Raw genomic sequence first — 20485 nt, 5'->3', positions numbered from 1 at the left:
GAGGGAGGGAGGGAGGGAAGGAAGGAAGGAAGGAAGGAAGGAAAGGAGGGAAGGAAGGAAGGAAAGAAAGGAGGGAGGGACAGAGGAAAAAAGAAAGAAAAATTATGCCATTAGAAATTTCTGAAATATGTAGGGATATTTTTTCTGTTTAATTTGCTCATCAACCCTTTGCTGTAGATATTAATAATATCAATTCTAAAAAGTATATATTGAGTTTCAGATAGTTTAATTGGCCTGCCTATCATGGAGCTAGTATATCTGTCTCTAAAGCCTATGACATTTCCACCTCACTGCTCCATATGGTCTCCACATATACTTTGTGTCATCAGTTAGACCTCCCAGAAGCATGTTGTCCTCAGCTTTGAGATGGCCGGATAAAATTAACTCTGAATATGGAAAATATTCTTTATTATAATTTATGTCCATTCTAAAGGTATCTAATCATTTTCTAACTTGATACACTTTATTTTTTTTAAATATTTTATTTATTTATTTGACAGAGAGAGACATAGAGAGAGCAGGAACACAAGCAGGGGGAGTGGGAGAGGGAGAAGCAGGCTTCCCGCGGAGCAGGGAGCCAGATGTGGGGCTCGATCCCAGGGCCCTGGGATCATGACCTGAGCCAAAGGCAGACGCTTAACGAATGAGCCACCCAGGCGTCCCTAACTTGATACACTTTAAAAATAATTGTAATAGCTTGATAACTGTAATATTTTAAGTTGTCATTTAAAAATGAATATGAGGATATATTTTTAAATAAATGTATAAAACTAAGGCTATATAAAAAACTTTTACCAGACTAAGTTCCAAAAAAAAAAAAAAAAGAAAAGAAACAAAGTGAGCAAAGAGAGAGAGGAAAACATACACTTGGGGGTTTTATGGGAGGAAATGACTGTATTCATTTTTTTTCTCCCTAGTGATTATTCTTTGGGGAGCCACAAAATATTTCAGAAAGATAAATCTGTTATTCAACTCAATCTGCAGAAAAATGGGAAAGTTCCAGGAAAGTTATCTCGACAGGTAAGATTTTCTTAGCCTTGGTTTCAATTTGCAAGCTGATCATTTTAAGGACAATATTCCTATCTTTATGGATTGTTGTCAATTTGGAATTACATAGCTTAATGAATACATGTTCATTTGAGTATATTTACTGAAACATAATGAAATATTTATCTAAATGCCTGTTAACAATTTGGACTGAAGCAATTACATGAACACATTACTGCAACCTTAGTATAATAGCAAATCAATTGGTCTCTTGGAAAAATCATTTATGAGAAACTTATTAAAGTTATTACATTCATACTATCCATGAAGCCACTAGGAAGTGAACAGAATAAAAAATGTGAAGGGGAAACCACTGAAGAAAGAAAAATAACACAACTCTCATTCTATCTGAAGACTGTTTATGTCGGTATCAACACAATTTAAATCAGGACAGATTAATATTCATAATATATATAATAAAACTACCTCAAAAGGGATTACTGTACTTTAATGACACAATTTCATGCTGTTAGATATGAATTTTATTCCCTATGTGATGGCTTGAGTTATTTCAAACCCAAATTGCACAGTATGCAATGAACTTTGATATTTTGGCAGCTTTATCTGTAGAATCTTCCAATTACCTGCTTTAAGCAAAAATCCCATCACCCTGTCATTTACATCAGAAAACAGATTTCCAGTGCATGACTCTTTTTCTTTTTTTTCTAGTTTGAGGTGTTTCATCATAAAAAGTGTCAGGTGGTGCATTAGGTTGCAATATATCTATGTGGAATATAACATAATGAGGCCAAAAGAGAGTTGTTTAGAAAAATCTTTTGGAACTGGTACTCAACTCAGCCAGTGTTGACAGCTCCAGAGCTATGCATCTGAAATCTCCACAGAGAAACATTATAAAGTACAACTAATACTCTCAATATTAATATATCCTAAGAGTCTTCAAATTATCCTCAATGTTTTGAAAAAGCTGAAATCATAATGTTTCATTTCAACATGGAGGAAGATGAGAAAATGTATGATTAGAATTTCTATTCTCCTTGAGAACTTTCATGTTGCTAAAAAATAACTTATCTCATTGGGAGTAATTCACAAATCACTAACATTTGTTTCATGTAAATTAAGGTTTATACTTAAATCCATTTAACACCACTACTCGGATACAATGTGTACTGACATGTATTTTATGTCTGGGAATTCACATTTCTATTATATTTAAACTTCACAATAATTCTATGTGGCAAATATTATTAAAAATAACGAGAGTGAATCACAGGGAGCTCCATAACTTTCCCCAGATCATATTCATGGGACTAGTAAGCAAGCAGAGGAGCTTGGGTCTGAACCCAGTCAGTCTCCATAGCCCATACTTTATGCTATCAATTTATATGACAAGTACATTTAAGATTTAGAGGTGACTGAACTCAAAAGGTTTAGATGTGACTTTCAGCACAATTGGTAAAAATTCTAGCCATATATATATATATGAGTATATATATATATTCTTTTTGTTTGTTTGCTATTTTAGAGAGAGAGTGGGGGAGGGGCAAAGAGAGAGGAAGAGAGAGAATCTTAAACAGGCTCCACTCCCAGCACTGAGCCTGACAGGGGGCTTGATCTCAAGACCTTGAGATCATGACCTGAGCCGAAATCAAGAGTCAGACATTTAGCCGACTGAGCCACCGAAGCGCCCCTTGTTTTGTTTTCCACAGCTATTCTACTTACCCCAAAGTCTGGGACATCATAGGTGTTTACATGTATTAACTCACAACAGCTCAAGAGCAAAAAAAAAAAAGGGATAATTACTATTATTTTCCTTTTTTTTTTTAAAGATTTTATTTATTTATTTGACAAAGAGAGAGAGAGAGAGAACAGGAACACAAGCAGGGGGAGTGGGAGAGGGAGAAGCAGGCTTCCTGCGGAGCAGGGAGCCTGATGCGGGGCTCGATCCCAGGACCCTGAGATCATGACCTGAGCCGAAGGCAGACACCTAACGACTGAGCCACCCAGGCGCCCCTATTATTTTCCTTTTTTAAATAAAAGTACTGAAAATTCAAAAGAGTAACTGAATGGCCCAAAGTCTCACAGCTAGTAAATAAGGGAGATGGGATTTGAGCAAAGCTAGTCTGGTGACAGAGCTCACTATATCACAATGCCAGCCAATTAAGTATCTCTGGGGTATTGTCATATGCTGTTGGGACAAGCATATAATCATTTCTGGGTGTAAAGTGTATAACTGTCACTAGAAATGCCTGCTTTTCAATGTGTCACTTGGATCATAGCAGGAAGTAAGTTACATGGCTGCCTTTTTTATGCTTCAACTCACAAACTTTACTCCTACAGTGAATATCACCATCTCTTGGCTAATTCAACAGTGTACAGGTAAAGAGTATAAATGCTTTTTCTCATCCACAACTTTTCCTAGCACTAACACTGTTATTTAGAAATAGATAATACGCTTGATGCACAGATGTTTATATATTCTCCATTCACTCAAAATATTAACTATATGACTGCTGTGTATTAGGCCCTACTTTAATGTTAGTTAGAGTACTGAACAAAATCAACAAAATCCCAGCCTCATTCAGCCAGCTCTGACTCTCAATTAAAGAGTGGTGGTGGCCTCCATATAGACTATTAGAAAGGCATTCCATGTTCCCATCTCCCAAAATCCTGGTTCTTGAAGGATTTTTTTTTAGCATCATATTTCTAAAGAGAAGATATTACATTTTATTAAAATCTATAAAGATTTACTTTCAGATACCATGCTAAGTACATTACATATATAATCTAAAAATAATTAATTCAACAAATATTTCTTAAATACTTTTTACATGATATTTAGTACTTGCCTTTGAGGATCTCATATGTGAAGGAATAGGTTAGTGAACCTACTTAAAATTCAGAATTATGAATGAGAAAATATATATGCAGATTTATACTTATTTGTTCATTGAACAAATGATAATTGAGCACCTACTATATACCAGGCACTCTTCTAAACACTGGAGATACAGAGACAAACAAGACATCTCATTACTTATTCTAGAATGCAGAATTCTCATCCTAGTAAAGAAGACATGCAATAAACAAATATACATTTAAAAGGCTGATAGACTTAGGGGCATCTGGGTGGCTCAGTCAGTTGAGTGTCCAATTCTCGGTTTTGGCTCAGGTCATGATCTCATGGGTCATTGGATCAAGCCCCACAAAGGGCTCTACCTACCCTCAGCAGGGAGTCTGCTGAGGGTAGGTAGATTCCCTCCCTCTTCTCCCTCCCTCCACTCATGCACGTGCTCACATGCATTCTCTCTCTCTCTAAAGTAAAATAAAATATTTTTTTTTAAAAAAAGTCTGATAGAGATATGTGCTTTGAAAGAAAAGATAACTATGCTTCTAAAGCCTAGGGTAAGAAGACCTGATACAGATGAATATGAAGGACCAGCTGTGGTGATTATTTTTATGTATAAATCCTAGAGCATATAGACCTAGCTTTTAACTTAAAAAATAGAGTGTTAAATTTACTGATTTGGCAACTTGTTTAAAAACAGATTCTGGATTCGTACTGCCAAATTCAAATGTCTGCTCTTGGACAAATGCTTATATTCACTCTAGTTTTCTGGTTTAAAAAATGTGAGTAATACATACCTAATATGATTATTATTATAAGAACTTAATTGAGAAATGTAAATGAAGAGCTTAAATCAGTGCCTGTGCCTAATCAGGACTACACAAGTATCAATTATTGATGTAATAAACTTAGGGTGTTAGACTAGATGGTATTTTAGCCTTTTACTATTAAAAACGCTATATGGTAAGGAGATACTGAATGGTCTCCTCTCTTGATTCTATTGTTTAATGTGGTGTCAAAATTCTCTATGATTTTCATAACTTTTGCTGTATAAAAACATTTATAAACAATTATATTTTCTTTCCAGTAAAATAACATAAAATGGCTTATGATATTCTTTCTATATAATACTAGGAACATAATGATGATTGTCATTCCATTAAATTTATTGACATCATTGCCTTACAGTAGATACTTTAGAGTTCTCTAATTCTACAAGCATATTGCAAAACTCAATTCATCTCAGATGCCTTTCCTATTTTAAATTTGCTTGTGTTATACTGAAATATGGTAATTTAATTCTTGTTCCATGAGATTATTCATAAAATACGTTGACAGCCCTTAGAAATCTTTCTAGATTTCAAAATTTTACAATCCCCGTCCTGATTAGATGTGTATAACTGAGTCTTTTACAAAAAAAATTGTTCTTTCTTTATCTCTCTCAAATTTGATAAGTATTGCCAACATTGTCAATATTAATCATAAAATCAAGATTTCATTCTAGCTCAAGGAAACATTCACAGAACACATACAACAGTAGATTTTTGTATGAAAAAGGCAGAAAAGAACATCTCAACTTTTTCCTTAAGATGAAAGGATGGATGGTCTTCAGCTTTGAAGAAAAGTAAAGTGTAAAATACAGTCCATGGACAACTGCTCAAACCTGTTCTCCAGACTTTTGAGCTCCTTTAAACAAAAATAATTTTCTTATAAGTGACAATATGACAAAGGCCAATTTCTCCCCCAAAAGCATCTCTGGAAGCCAAGGAAAGTGGTTTTAAAATGAATATGATTATGCTATACAGAAAGATGCAAATAAGTCATTATTTATATGCTTGCTTTTAACTTCAGAAAGAGGTTTCTTTTCTTCTTCTGAAAGTGTTTCTTTTTTATAGCATGCATTCAAAGTATTGTATTATAGGGATGGCCTTATTTTCTCCATGTAACAGCTTCCTTACTCTTCCTCACAAAATCACCCAATAAAAATATTAATATACCTTTGACCTTAGGCCGTATAAAGGTTTTCCTTCTGAAGTTCTCTGTCAGGAGTTTTAATAGGCAGTTTTAAGAATAGATAGTATATTAACATACAAGATTACATGCACTCCAGGCATTTAGGGACACACTCAGCTCTCAAACTTAAAGCTATGCATAGTGAAATAGTGCCATTATGAGGGAGTATATTGCATTCTCCCTTGCAGACTTGCATAGGATTTTCATGAGTGCCCGTTGCGGAAGAGCTAATCGAGGAGTTATGGGCGTGTGTGTGTATGCGTGTGTGTTTGTGTGTTTATGCATATGGACCACAGTACTGATATTTTATGATGAGTAGTTTCTGCTCATCTTGGGAGAAAACACATGCCTCCTGATAACTCCTCTTACACTAACATTTGGGAGGCAAGATGTGGTAAAGTTGAAAAATGGAGTTCATTCTGAGTCTGCCAGCCAATCTGGCAAGCTGTCAAGTCTCATACTGCCATGGCATCCACAGCCTAAATGTAAAGAAACTGTGCATGTATGTCAGTGAACTAGTGTCTGCAAAACTGCCTTCTTGTTAGGAGAACTTAATGTTTGACCTTGGTGCTGCCAGGATGTTTTTCAATTGTCCTTGAGGTTTATCCTCAACCAAAGCCCAGTTTTCTGATTCACTTTTTGAAAAGAGTGCTTACAGATTTAAGAAGAATCTTGTAAAGTCTTTAAAACAAAGTATTAAAATGATGAATGAGGGTTATCAAAAGATGTGAATAAAATGATAGCAGGAAGTTACAGACTTATTTTTATCTGGTACTCATTCCTATTCACTCTATAAATATTAATATATTCTGCTGTCTACAGCATGAAGATGACCACAGTCAGTTTTATCTGAACCCACTTCTAGAATTCATGCATATTTGGAAAGTATCCAGGTAAGATATTTTATTTTGTTCCAAGACTAGTTTCTGACTGAGTTCTCAAGTGCCAAATCACAATATTTTTCAGTTGATTGTAAAAACTGTCCCTTCACTAGTACCGTGGAAGCTGTTGTACTTTTAATAGATATCTCCGTTTGGCAAATTTTGTTAATAACTATCTATTCTTCACAGCTGTTCAGATACATTTGAAGAGCTGCTAACACCTTCCAGAACAATCTAACATTCATTTTAAAATCTCTCTGCTACCAGTTCTTACATTTTCAAGGATTTTTTTTCTCATTCATTTTGTGAATTTGAGTGTGCATGTGTCACTAAGCTCTTTGTATAACTGAATTTCCATACTTTGCAAGTCAAAACCTCCTGCTTTAAATTTCTTTCTTGAACTCCCTAAAAATAATTGGTATATCATAAACAGAGGAGTGTTAATTCAAATTGGAAAACTCAAATGACAATAAATGAACATATCCTAATTGATTCTGATATCTAAATGTATGTATGTATTATTTGAAAAATAGACCCATCAAGAAGCTAAACTGGGAGAAGATATCGGTGCTACACTATGGGTTTATCTGGAATTAAAGTTGTTCTGAGCTGAATAAGCAAAAAATGGGGTATCGGATGTGTATATCATTAATCTCTGAAGCAAATCCCAATATAAAAATATGAGTTAAAATTGTTTTTAGTGACTATTCATAATAGCTATCAATCACTTTAGTGGAGTTATTGTACATTTTGCATACATTATCTCATCTAATTCTTCCTACAACCCTGTGATAAGACACAGAATTTACTTCAGAATCAAAGAAACTAAAGTTCTAGAAGATTAAATACCTTACCTAAGGCCACTCAGTTCATTACTGGTAGGACCAAAATTAGGTCTGCCTGAAATTTGCAAAGACCAACTGTCTGAAATTTACAAGGACCATATATATATATTTTTTTTATTAAACTACTGTGTCTTTCCATATGTGCCTCTCTTTATTTCCCCCAAAATATTCGTCCTCAACAATAAAATCATAGAATGTGTAGGACTAGGGAGGACTTTCAATATAATCTAACCCAAATTTTTATTTTATAGCTAATTACATGGATCAGGTATAGGCTCCCATCAAAATGACATATTAATAAAGGCTGTAGTTTCCTTATTCCAAAATAAATTTATCCAAAAAAAAAAAAAAAAACCTGTAGAGAGAGACATCAAATCTGACAAATTCTTTACAAAGGGAGAAATCCTTGGGAGACAAAGGACTGTTTTGAATTAGTTTGGTGGAAGGTTGTGACTTACATGTAGACAGCTGCTGCCTGGGACACAGAGAAACAAGAGGAGGCTAGAATAAGAAGGTGAGAGCAAGGCAGTTTTCCTTCTGTTCCTGCCTCACCCTGCCATTGTCTGGTCCTTCACAGAAGACTGGTGACCTTGACCATTGTGCAGTACAGGTGTTCACAGGGTTAAATTAGGGCAAAGCAAAAGCTCTGCCACAGTGAAGACTAGAGGAAATCTGACAGGGACAGACTAGCCTCAGAATCTAACTCCTCCACACCTTCTCTTTAACCCCAGGGTAGTGCTGCTTATCCTCTGGTAAGGAAACTAAAACACAGAAAATTTCAAAAATTTGTCAACCATCATACAGATAATTAATGCTCTAGCTAGGACTAAAACCAAATGTCTAACTCTCAGTGAGTCTTATTCCACTTCAATTGTATACGTTGTATATAATTTTATAAGTACATATAAAATATTTATATATAAAATGTATGTAAAATATTTATATATAACACATATATAAATATAAAATTTTATATTTACATATAAAGTATACAGAGTATATTTTTTATTTTATACATGGTATTTTATATTATTGACATATATTTTATATTATTTTATATATAATGGCATTATATAAGTGTGTATATGTGTATATATATGTGTGCATGTGTATATATTTATCCATCATCCATTGATGGACATTTAGGTTGTTTGTATGTCTTGGCTATTGTGAATAATGCTGCAATGAACTTGGGAGTGCAGCTATCTCTTCAAGATAGTGATTTCATTTCCTTTTAATACAAGAAGTGAGAATCCTGGATGTAATGATAGTTTTACTTTTTTAAAAAATTTTCTGAGGAACCTTCATACTGTTTTCCAGAGCAGTTGTACCAATTTACGTTCCCAACAGTACACCAGGGTTCTCTTCTCCACAGGTTTGACAAGAGTCTTTTTGATAATAGCCATTCCTAACAGGTGTGAGGTGTTATCTCATCATGGTTGTGATTTGCATTTCCCCAATGATTAATGATATTGTTCAGGTACTTGTTGTTCAGATGCTTCGTGACCATTTGCATACATTTTTTTTAGGAGAAATGTCCACTCAAGTCCTCTGTCCATTTTTTTAAAATTGGGATTGATTTTTCACTGTTGAGTTTTACATTTTAGATATCAATCTCTTATCAATATGGTTTGCAAATATTTTCTCCCATAACCTAGGTTGCCTTTTCATTTTGTTCATTCATTCCTTTGCTGTGCAGAGCAAGGTTTAAAGTTTAAGATAGGGGTGTAATTTCATTCTTTTGCATGAGAATATCCACTTATCTCAACACTATTTATTGAAGAGACTATCCTTTCCCCATTGATTATTCTTGGCTCCTTGTCAAATAATACTTGACCATATATGTGTAGATTTATTTCTGGGCTCTCGGAGTCTGTTCAACTGGTCTATGTGACTGTTTTTATATCAGTGTCATAATTCTTTTGATTTCCAAAGCTTTGTAATATAGTTTGAAATCAGGAAGTGTGATGACTCCGGATTTGTTCTTTCTCAAGATTGCTTTGGCTATTCAGGGTATTTTGATGTTCCTTATTAATTTTAGGATTTTTTTTTTCTTATTTCCGTGAAAAATGACACTGGAATTTTGATAAAATTATATTGAATGGGGCACCTGGCTGGCTCAATCAGTAGAGCATGTGACTCTTGATCTCAGGGTCGTGAGTTCAAGCCCCATGTTGGGTGCAGCGCTTACTTAAAATATAAAATCTATAGATGGCTCTAAGTAGTATGGACATTTTAACAATATTAACCCTTCTGATCTAAAATCTTGAAAGTCTATTTATGTGTTTTCTTCAATTTCTTTCATCAATGTGTTATAGTTTTCAGTGTATAGATCTTTCACTTCCTTGGTTTAATTTATTCCTAAATATATTTTTTATGCTTTTGTAAGTGGGATTTTTTTCTTAATTTTTCAAAACTTTCATTGTCAGCGTATAGAAACCCAACTGATTTGTATATATTTATCTTGCATCCTGAAACTTTACAGAATTCATTCATTAGTTCTAAGAGTATTTTAGTGGAGTCTTCAGGATTTTCTACATACAAGATTGTATCATCATCAAATAGACACAATTTTACTTCTCCTTCCAGTCTGAATGCCTTTTATTTCATTTTCTTGTCTGATTACTCTAAGACTTCTAGTACAATGTTGAATAGGAATGGTGAGCGTGGGAACCCTTATTTTGTTCCTGATTTTAGAAGAAGTACTCCCAACATCTTACCACTGAGTATGATGATAGCTGTGGGTTGTCATACATGAACTCTATTATGTTGAGATGTTTTTCCATACCCAATTTGTTGAAAGTTTTTCTGAGAGGATGTTACATTTTTTTCAAATGCTTTTTCTGCTTCTATTGAGATGATCAATGATTTCTGTCTTTCATTTTATTAATGTGCTTTATCACATTTATTGATTTGTGTAGTTAAATCATCCTTGCATACCAGGGATAAATTTTCTCGGTCATGGTGTATATGATCCTTTTAATGTGCTGTTGAATTTGGTGTGCAAGTATTTTGTTGGGAAATTTTGCATCTATAATCATCAGGGATATTGGCCTGTAGTTTTCTTTTCTTGTAGTGTCCTTCTCTGGCTCTGGCATCAGGGTAATTCTGGCTTCATATAATGAGTTTGGGAGTGTCCCCACCTCTTCAAGATTTTGGAAGAGTTTGAGAAGAATTGACATTAATTTGTCTTTAAAAATTTGGTAGGATTTATCAATGAAGCCATCTGCCCCTGAATTTTTTTTTTTTGTTGGGAGGTTTTTGATTACCAACTTAATCTTATTGGTCGATTCAGATTTTCTATTTCTTTCTTTTTTTTTTTAAATGTTTTATTTATTTATTCATGAAAGTCAGAGAGAGAGAGAGGCAGAGGCAGAGGGAGAAGCGGGCTCCCCGCCTAGCAGGGAGCCCAATGCGGGACTCGATCCCAGAACCCTGGGATCATGACCTGAGCCGAAGGCAGACGCTTAACCATCTGAGCCACCCAGGCGCCTCTCTATTTCTTTCTGATTCAGTCTTGGTGGGTGGTATTTTCTAGGAATTTATCCAGTATTCTAGGTTGCCCAATTTTTTGGCATATAATTGTTCATAGTAGTCCTTTTGCTCCTTCTTTGTTTCTTTTAGCAGTTTTTTAAAAAGATTTTATTTATTTGAGAGAGAGAGAGAGAGAAGTGGAGGGAGGGGCAGAGGGAGAGAGACAAGCTGACTCCCCACTGAGCAGGGAGCCAGATGCAAGACTTGATCCCACGATCCTGGGCTCATGACCTGAGCTGAACACAGACAACTGACTGAGCAACCCAGGTGCCCCTTAAAACAGCTTTTAAATTAAAGTCTATTTTGTGTAATATAAGTAAAGCTACCTCTGCTCATTTTTGGTCTCTATATGCATGAAGTACCTTTTTCCATCCCTTCGCTGTGAATGTGTGTGTCTTTGAGGCTGAAGGGAGTCTCTTGCAGGCAGTATATAGTTGTGCCTTTATTCACTCAGCCACTCTTTGCCTTTTGACTGAAAAACTTTACATTTTTTTTTTAAGATTTTATTTGTTTATCTGAGAGAGAGAGAGGGAGCACAAGCAGGCGGGAGGGTCAGAGGGAGAAGTGGAAGCAGACTCCCCATTGAGCAGGGAGCCCCATGCAGGACTCAATCCCAGGACCCCAGGACCATGACCTGAGCAGAAGGCAGACGCTTAACCAACTGAGCCACCCAGGCACCCCACACCTTTTTTTTTTTTTTTTAATTTTATTTATCTGAGAGAAAGAGACAGCATGAGCGGGGGGAGGGGCAGATGGAGAGAGAAAACTTTACACTTAAAGTAATTACTGATAGATAATGACTTAGAATTGACATCTTGTTAATTGTTTTCTGGCTGTTTTGTCCTTCCTTCCTTCCTCTCTCCCTCCCACCCTGCCTGCCTTCCTTCCTGAATTGCTGATTTGCCATAGATGTATAGTTTGATTCCCTTCTCTACCTTTTGAGTATCCATGATAGGTTTTTGTTTTGTGTTTACTCTGAGGTTTACTTGAAATATGTTACAGATATAAAATTCTTTTAAGCTGATAACAATTTAACTTTATTTGCATAAAAACTCTACTATTTACTCTGCCCCAAAATCTTATGCTTTTGATGTCAGAATTTATATCTCTTTATATCATATATCCATTGACAATAATTACAGCTATAACTATTTTTAATACTTTTTCCCTTTAACCTCTATACTAGAGTTAAGTGATTGACACATCACTATTACAGTATTGTGAATCCAACTATATACTTACCTTTCCAGAAAGGTGTATTGCATATTTTCATGTTTTCCTGTTACTAATTAGTATCTTTTCATTTCAGCTTGAAGAACTAGCATTTCTTCCAAGGCAGGTCTTATGGTGAAGCATTCGCTTTGCCTTTGTTTGTGAGTCTTTATCTCACCTTCATTTCTGAAGGACAGTTTTGCTAGGTAAAGTATTCTTGGGTGGCAGGGGTTATTTTTGTTTTTGTTTTTTCTTTCAGCAACTTAAATTTATCATCCTACTCTCTCCTAGCCTGTAGGATTTCTGCTGACAAATCCACTCATAGCTTTATGGTGGTTCTCTTTTAAGAGGAAAAATTTTTCTCTCTTGCTACCTTTGAAATTCTCTCTTGTTTTTGCTTTTAGACAGTTTTATTATTGTTACGTGTCTTAGAGAAATCATTTTGGACTGAAATTATGAGATGAACTATTATTAAATGAACTTGGATGTCCAAATCTCTCCCCAGGTTTGGGAAATTCAAAAGCCATTATCTTTAAATAAACTTACTGCTCCTTTCTCACTCTCTTCTCCTTCTGGGACTCCAGGGACATGTACATTGTTTCTTTTTATGGTGTCCCATGAATCCTATAGGCCTTCTTAATTCCTTTTTTTTTTCTTTTTGTTCCTCTGCTTAAGTAATTTCAAATAATCTGTCTTTGAGCTTACTGATTTTTTCTTCTGCTTGGTCCCTTCTGCCGAAGCTCTTTATTGAATTCTTCAGTTCAACCACTGTATTCTTTAGCTCCAAAACTTCTGGTTCTTTTTTATCTTTTCTATACCTTTGTTGAAGTTCTCATTTTGTTCTTATATTGTGTTGCTGATTTCATTAAATTGTCTCTCTGTGTTCTCTTATATTTCTGAGTATCTTTAGAACAATTATTTTAAATTTTTTGTCAGGCCATTCATGGATCTTCATTTCTTTGAGGTCAGTTGCTATAAGTTTACTGTGTTCCTTTGGTAGAATCATATTTCCCTGACTCTTTGTGATCCCTGGAGCCTTGCATAGGTGTCTGTGCATGGGAAGAAGCAGTCACATCTTCCAGACTTTATGGGCTGACCTCAGGAAAGGACCTTCATCTGTAGGTGAGACACAATGGAGCATGCTATGACCCTCGGTCTAGTGATGCCAGGCACCAAGTGCAGAGTCATGTGGAAGACCCAGATCTGGTGAGTGTGATGACTCCTCAGGTCAGGCCCCTGGGGCCCACAACATTAACTCTGTGGTCCTTTGAAGTGCTAGGGTCCTTGAAATGGCTGCAAGTGCTGTTGGCATCTTCAGTGGTGCCTCCAGGTCCAGTACCTAAGGACCAGGACAGGCAGTGGTTGTTGCTAGAGCTGGTGTCATGCATACACACAGTTGCAGGGGCCAGCTGCAGGTGCCTATGTAGTGGCAGGGGCTGGTTGCAGACATACATATAGTTGGGGAGGGCAGGGCCAGCAGCAAGGACTAGGACTAACTGTAGGTGCATTGGCACTGTGAGGACCCTGGCTGTTGGCATGCACTCCTGTGGCTGCAGACCTTGGTCATGTGCACAGCAGTGGAGGCTGTTATGGGAGTCAGGCTGGTTAGATGCAGGTACACAGCTGGAGGGGCTGGTTGCAAGCAAGCCCAACTGTGTGAGTCAATGACAGGAAACAGGGCCAGGACCAGGCCCACAAACAGCTGTGGGGACCCTGGCTGTTCAGTGTGCATTCCTGTGACTGCAGTGTCTCCCTAAGACATATGCACGGCAGTGAAGGCCAGTACAAAATTCAGGCCAAGGGCTTGCAGGTGCACAGCTTGGGAACCAGTTACAGGTCAGCCCTGTGGTGGCAGTGGGGTGAGGAAGGGAGTGGAGAGGGACTCAAGCAGCTGCTGTTTGTGAATGTGAATACCTGTGTGTGGGGGGAAACAGTGAAATTTGCAGGGGAGGTCTGCAGCTGCTATGTTGGTTGTTGGTTTCTTCAGTGGTAAAAACTACTGGGGCCCTCTGCAGAGCAGGTCACTGGGAACCATAGTAACTCCCACTGTGTGACTGATACTGGTAGACCTAGCCCTTCTTCCTTGTTCCTAGCTGTCTTTATGCATCTCCGCTTTGCTGGTGTCTGCATGGAGTAAAACCAATGCAGGTCCTTCTTGTAGTGGCCCAAAAGGCTGGGGAAGCTGCTGGTTCACCACTCTCCCTTTCCCAGCAAGGGGGTTTCCCTCTTGGCAGTGAGCAATGCTGGCCTACAGGATGGGATGAGGCAGGCAAAATGAAACTGCCCGCTCTTCCCTTTTCGTGTGGTTATTCTCAGGTTTTGTAGTTGTTGTTGTTCTACAGTGTTGTGGAAGTTTCTTAGAAGGATTCCTAAACTCTTCCAGAGCTGTTCTTGTTCATGGGTAGTTGTCTAACTGTGGGAAGAAAGAGGCTGGGATCTCCTACTTTGCCATCTTGGTGACTTCCAGGACTTTGCTTTCTGAAATACAAGGCTATTCTGCCAGCCCTCCTCAGACCACTTTATGGTGTCATTAAAAGATCAAACACTAGATGGCAGGAGCTTTGTTTTCACTTTTCCTCTTCCTGACTTCCTTTTAGAAGTTGGGCAAATCACATACCTTCATTAGTTTCTAGGAGGTTTTCTATAAAATAAATATAATATTTAATAGCAAGGTGCTGAACTAGGTATATATTCTTGAGGGTCTTTTAAGTGCTAGGGTCAGATTTTATATAAAAACCTTCTCTCCAATAACCAAAATTTTTCACAATTCTTTTCCTATACCTTCACTGACTTTTTACATAGTCTGTGAATTTTGTCTTGAACTGTTATATGTAATGCAACTAAAATGATGATTTAATAAAGGCTGAGAAGGCAGCTATTGTAAAATATATTGGTGTGTTTTAACACTGTTTTTGTGTTGTATGATTTGTTCAATTCAATTCAGGAGTTTTTAGGACAAATAGGAAGGGAAAGTCATAATGTTTAGGAAAATAATTTTGGTAAGTGAAGTCAAAAGAACCTCTACTAATCTCACGCCTATTCCACCAAAGCATAGATCAAGTTGGAGCAATAAGAGCAGCTCAGGAAAGAAAAACACAGAGGTTTGATGTCAAAGACAACCTTATCTATTATAAATATATGTCATTAATTCTGAAAGCAATTCTCTTCAAGATTTTGCATATTTAACAATTCTTGATGTTAGTATTTGTCATTATCTGCTCATGAATCCTTTTGTAACTTACATTTTGAATTAAGAGTAGTTTGATACAATGAACAGTCTTTGAGAGGTTTGGTTAATTTGTCATGGACTTTTTTTGGAGTTCTAAGGTTTTCAAATATGTTTGTAGCCTATCAAGTTATGCAAAACTTATAAACATTCATCTGAAATGGTTTTTAAAATCGTGTCAATAGCAATCCTTTTTTAACCATGTCTGCTATAGAATCATGGACAAAACAGAGCTTATGATAAATATGCTAAAGTTAATATTAGTTTTCCTCCCCACTTTTAAACAGTTGTTTTTTTTTTCTTTCCAGACAGTGCCTCTCAACAGTAATCAAAAAATATGACTTCCACCTGAAATCCCTATTGAAAACCCAGGTATTAACTTTAGTTACTTCACCTGTCAATTCCACAAGCATCTATTAACCATTAACTCTTTTTCTAAAACTTAACAGTTTTCTGAAGATACAAAGATGAATAAAGTAGAAGGTCTATACTTGAGCAGCTTTCATTCTATCATGGCAAAACAGACAAGTAAACAGACATGCGTTAATAAAGTGTCATAGCTACTGCGAAAGACCTATGTGTATATAGGGCACAAAAAAAAGTTATCAATTTTACCTATTTGATCTGAATATTGAAAAATGAGTATGCCAGCTAGGGAAGTGGCACGGTGAAGGAAGGTGGGGAGTGGGGATAACTTTCAGCAAAAAAACACCATGAATAGAAGCAGTTAGGAAAAAGCCTGCTATGATTTGAAAACTGTATGAAATTTGGAATGGCTACAATTAGGGTTCAAGGCCTGAAAAGAGACCAGATGAAAGGGGCAAGCAGGGGCTGTTATATAGGATCTTAAGGACACTTTATGGACAATTTAATGACTTTCTAATTTATCAGCTGATGACATGGAGCCATTATGCAAGGCAGTAGAATGACAGATGGGTGATTAGAGGAGCATTTCATTAGCCCAAAGAGATGATGAGGGTATTGACAAAAACTCTACAATAGGGGTGGGTAGGAGGGGACAAATTCATAATAGGTAAAAATATGCAACTTATATGATTTGGTGAAAGACTATGAGTAAAACAAAAGAAGAGAGTGTCTAGAATACCTCCACATTCCTGGCTGCTAACTGACTGCATAGAGACATCAGTTCACTAAAATAGCAAAGAGAAGAGAAGCTAGCTTGACATGGAAAAATGACGGATTTAGTCCAAGACTACTAAGATTTGGTCGCCAACAGGGCATCCAAAGTGTGGTCACCATTAAGCAGATCATTTCTTATAGCTTATTCTTCCAGGGAAGGGTTAATCTTCCACAGATAAAACAACCTATGATTATAGAAAATTGTGTAAGACAGTGTTGTTGTTTTTTTTAAGATTTATTTATTTATTTGAGAGAGAGAGAGAATGGGGGAGGGGCAGAAAGAGAAAGGAGAGAGAAACCCAAGCAGATTCCAAGTTGAGCACAGAGCCCAGCACAGGGCTCGACCTGAGCTGAAACCAAGAGTCAGACAACCAACCGACTACACCACCAGGCACCCCAAGACAGTGGTTTTAAAACAAGTGAGGATTTCTTTTTCCATTAAATAATTGACTCCTGATATATATATGAAAAGATAAAGAACCTAGGTAACTAAAAGATTCTGAAAATAACAAATAATATTTCTTGATGAAGATACCAAACTCATGTGAATTCCACATAAATATTCAAAGACACAGTGATAACAAACACACAACTCATATACCCTTCCAAAGTGTAATCTTCTCATTCTAATTCCATTTTTCTTTCTTGAGCCTGGCTTAAATCTGGAAGTTCAAAATGTGAAATGTGAAAAAAACTCACAGATTGGTTTAAGCCTCATAAAAGTGTCATAATTAGTACTTCTTTCAGCTTGATTCTTCACATTTGTGATAGTCATTCTTTCTAATGTAGAATTTGAAATTTACCAGGCACCCAAAGCAAATGAAGACTTCATTCCTAGATCATTTATGTCTCTTGACTATATGGAAATATATTTTTGAGGTTATGGTAAACTACTTATGAATGAATTGTAATTACCTAAATGTCTTGGTACTGCTCATGTATCAAAAATGCCTTTTTATACACACACACATACACACACACAAAAATTGTTGAGAATTTGTAAAGTTCTTAATTTCCAAGAGGTTTGATCATCTTACTCATACATAAAGCCTCCAATATTTCCACTTTAAAAGAATCCATTGATTCTTGTAAATTGTTCCAGTATGAATTAAAAGTTGGCAAAACATCAAATATCTACTGTCTTTACATTAACACTGGCAAATAGTTATCATCACCCACATCTGAATTATTTTATAAATAGGCCACAGAGTCTGTGATTTTCCAGATGAACTCTTTCAAAACAATGAGCTTTTTAAATGTGATTCTTCCTATGAAGTATCACTGGTAAATATCTGAGAAGTGAGGACAGACTGTGATATGATCAATTCACAATTTTGTGCTTCCTATTTATTTGAAAATTGCATTTAGTAGCATTTCATCAATGTTGAAAGCAGTACTAATTTGAAAAACAATTTTTTAAATATTTCCCAAACTTGGATTATTAAACATATTTTTTTAAAAATAGCACACATGCAGGCTGAATAAATATGACATGAATATTATTGAGTAATATGGATAATTTAAATTTTCAAATATTTTATTTCCCCAGCCATTGTCATTTAACATATTTTAGACTTGACTTATTTCAGATTGGACATTCTGATTATTATGTTTGCTAAATAGATAGTTTTGTAAGTAGTTTACATAGAACTTTTCCTTTGAACATTTTCTTCCTCTCACCTATTCCACTAATACCTAGAAAGGTAAGGAATATTTTCTATATTCATCCTATATTCTGCATTCATCTCTAATATTTCAGAGAAATTAAAAATAGAAGAGAAAGAATTTTCCCCCTAAGATATTACTCAATGCTTACTTAATGCAAATTAGTGAACTATTTACTCACTGGAATCAAGAGAAATGGAAATCAGAACCATACTCTGAAGTTGCTGATGATCTAGTTGGAAAGACAGCATATTCACACATATAATATACATACAGAGCAAAGCAGTGTAAAACAAGATTTCAATCTATGTGCAAGAATCAACTTCTAATTCAAAGTGCTTAAGCACTGTCTCTAAAATTTTTATTACAATGCCAAATAGCCCTTTAGAGAAAGTTAACAATCCTACCACTGATGATAAACTTATACTAGAATCTAGCAACTGGTGAACTAACTGTAAACTAGATGGAAATTGATTGAGAAAAATCTACTCATGCTTCAAAACAAGGTTTGGCTTCATGAAATATCTTCTTGGTCTACAAAAAGCTATAAACCTCCAAACACTTTACCATCTAGCTCATGACTCAGAGAGTGTACCAACTAGATAACAAGAATGACATCTCTATTATTCAGGTGTAAGTAACTCAATGAGTAAGGAAGAATAATAATTATCTCACAGTTTCCTCTCCCTGAGACCAAAATCCAACTGTATTCAGCCTCTAGACAGAGTCTAAAAATTCCATATACAAGTAGAAATAAAGGGGGCACAAAGGGATCTTATATATTTAGCTTTATTAGAACTGAAGCTCTTTTAGTAACAGGTAGATCTATTATTGGATTTTAGAAGTTCAATTCAAACATAATTTAAACAGAGTGGCAGTAAAGACAGAATTTAGGAGCAGAGATTCCAAAGTCAGATATCTGTATGACAGCCCTCCATCACTATGGAAGTTTTTATTCAACTTTCCTAGAGTTCATATTATTCATCACTAGAGTGAATATAATAAAATATAATGATATTTTTTAAAATTAATAAAAAGTGGATGTGATGTGTTTAATATAACATAGTGGTTTGAAGATAAAAAGTGTTCAAGTAAAAATAAGTACAAGTATTATTTTATTGCTATGAGAGTTACTATTTTTAACACTATTACTAAAGTAGAGGACTGTACAGGATCCAGAAGAAAAATGTCAAAAACCGATTTGCATTCACAATAGAATATAAGAAGAGGTAGAAAAGGACCAAAAAAATCATAAGAAGAAAATAGAAGGACCCAGTTAAAGGTTACAAAAGAAGTCAAGGAGATGAAGGAGATAAAGTCAGGTCACAAGGAAAATAAAACACAACTGCAGAATTGGAACCTGCCTTAGCAGAAATAAAGCGCATACTGAAACTACTAAAAGTCAAACCTATTATGTATAGAACATTCTCAGACTTAAAGAATAAAAAAAAGAAAAAGTGAAACTAGATTTTCAATAAGGAAGATAATCACTAGCCAACATAATTTGTATTCCAAGTGAAATGGAAAGCACTGACGGGTTCCGTCAAAGGAATAACATGATCTGACATTTTATTTGGGATTTATGCAGTGAATTATATAATACATGAAAAACATATAATAATATATATACAAATTAAAGAATAATATCAGAACAGGCATTCTTATTAAACAATAAGTTTAGCAACAAAATATTGCCAGTATCATAGGATCTGCCCATGTGCCATGAACGTTGGGGTCCCTCTTTTCACTACATCTGTATCTACATAAGAGGTAATCTTTGGAGAAAAGTGTTCTGTAGCTTTTCTTTTCACCACTTCATCTTTTCCCATTTCACTATCAAAGGATATCTAGGGGCGCCTGGGTGGCTCAATCGTTAAGCGTCTGCCTTCGGCTCAGGTCATGATCTCAGGGTCCTGGGATCGAGCCCCACATCAGGCTCCCTGCTCCATGGGAAGCCTGCTTCTCCCTCCCCCACTCCCCCTGCTTGTGTTCCCTCTCTCGCTGTGTCTCTCTCTGTCAAACAAATAAATAAAATCTTAAAAAAAAAAAAAAAGGATATCTATGCATTCATTAGCAATATAAAGTTTAGGTTTCCTTTTTAATATCTACCTAAATG

General features: G+C 35.8%; 1 protein-coding gene across 2 annotated transcripts in view; it reads left to right on the top strand.

The window, feature by feature from the left end:
• PIK3C2G (phosphatidylinositol-4-phosphate 3-kinase catalytic subunit type 2 gamma) overlaps positions 1 to 20485 on the top strand; it is a 344923-nt gene that overhangs the window by 32505 nt on the left and 291933 nt on the right. For both annotated transcript variants that reach the window (XM_035028133.1, XM_035028132.1), the window contains exons 5-7: positions 918 to 1020; positions 6689 to 6759; positions 15873 to 15936. In XM_035028133.1, coding sequence (XP_034884024.1) covers positions 918 to 1020; positions 6689 to 6759; positions 15873 to 15936 — 238 coding nt within the window. The remainder of the gene's footprint in view (positions 1 to 917; positions 1021 to 6688; positions 6760 to 15872; positions 15937 to 20485) is intronic.

This window comes from Mirounga leonina, unplaced genomic scaffold, assembly GCF_011800145.1.
Source record: "Mirounga leonina isolate KUSES-001 unplaced genomic scaffold, KU_Mleo_1.0 Mir_201, whole genome shotgun sequence".
Classification (NCBI taxonomy): domain Eukaryota; kingdom Metazoa; phylum Chordata; class Mammalia; order Carnivora; family Phocidae; genus Mirounga; species Mirounga leonina.
The sequence above is the reverse complement of the archived record's forward strand: the minus strand, read 5'-3'. Positions and strand labels throughout refer to the sequence as shown.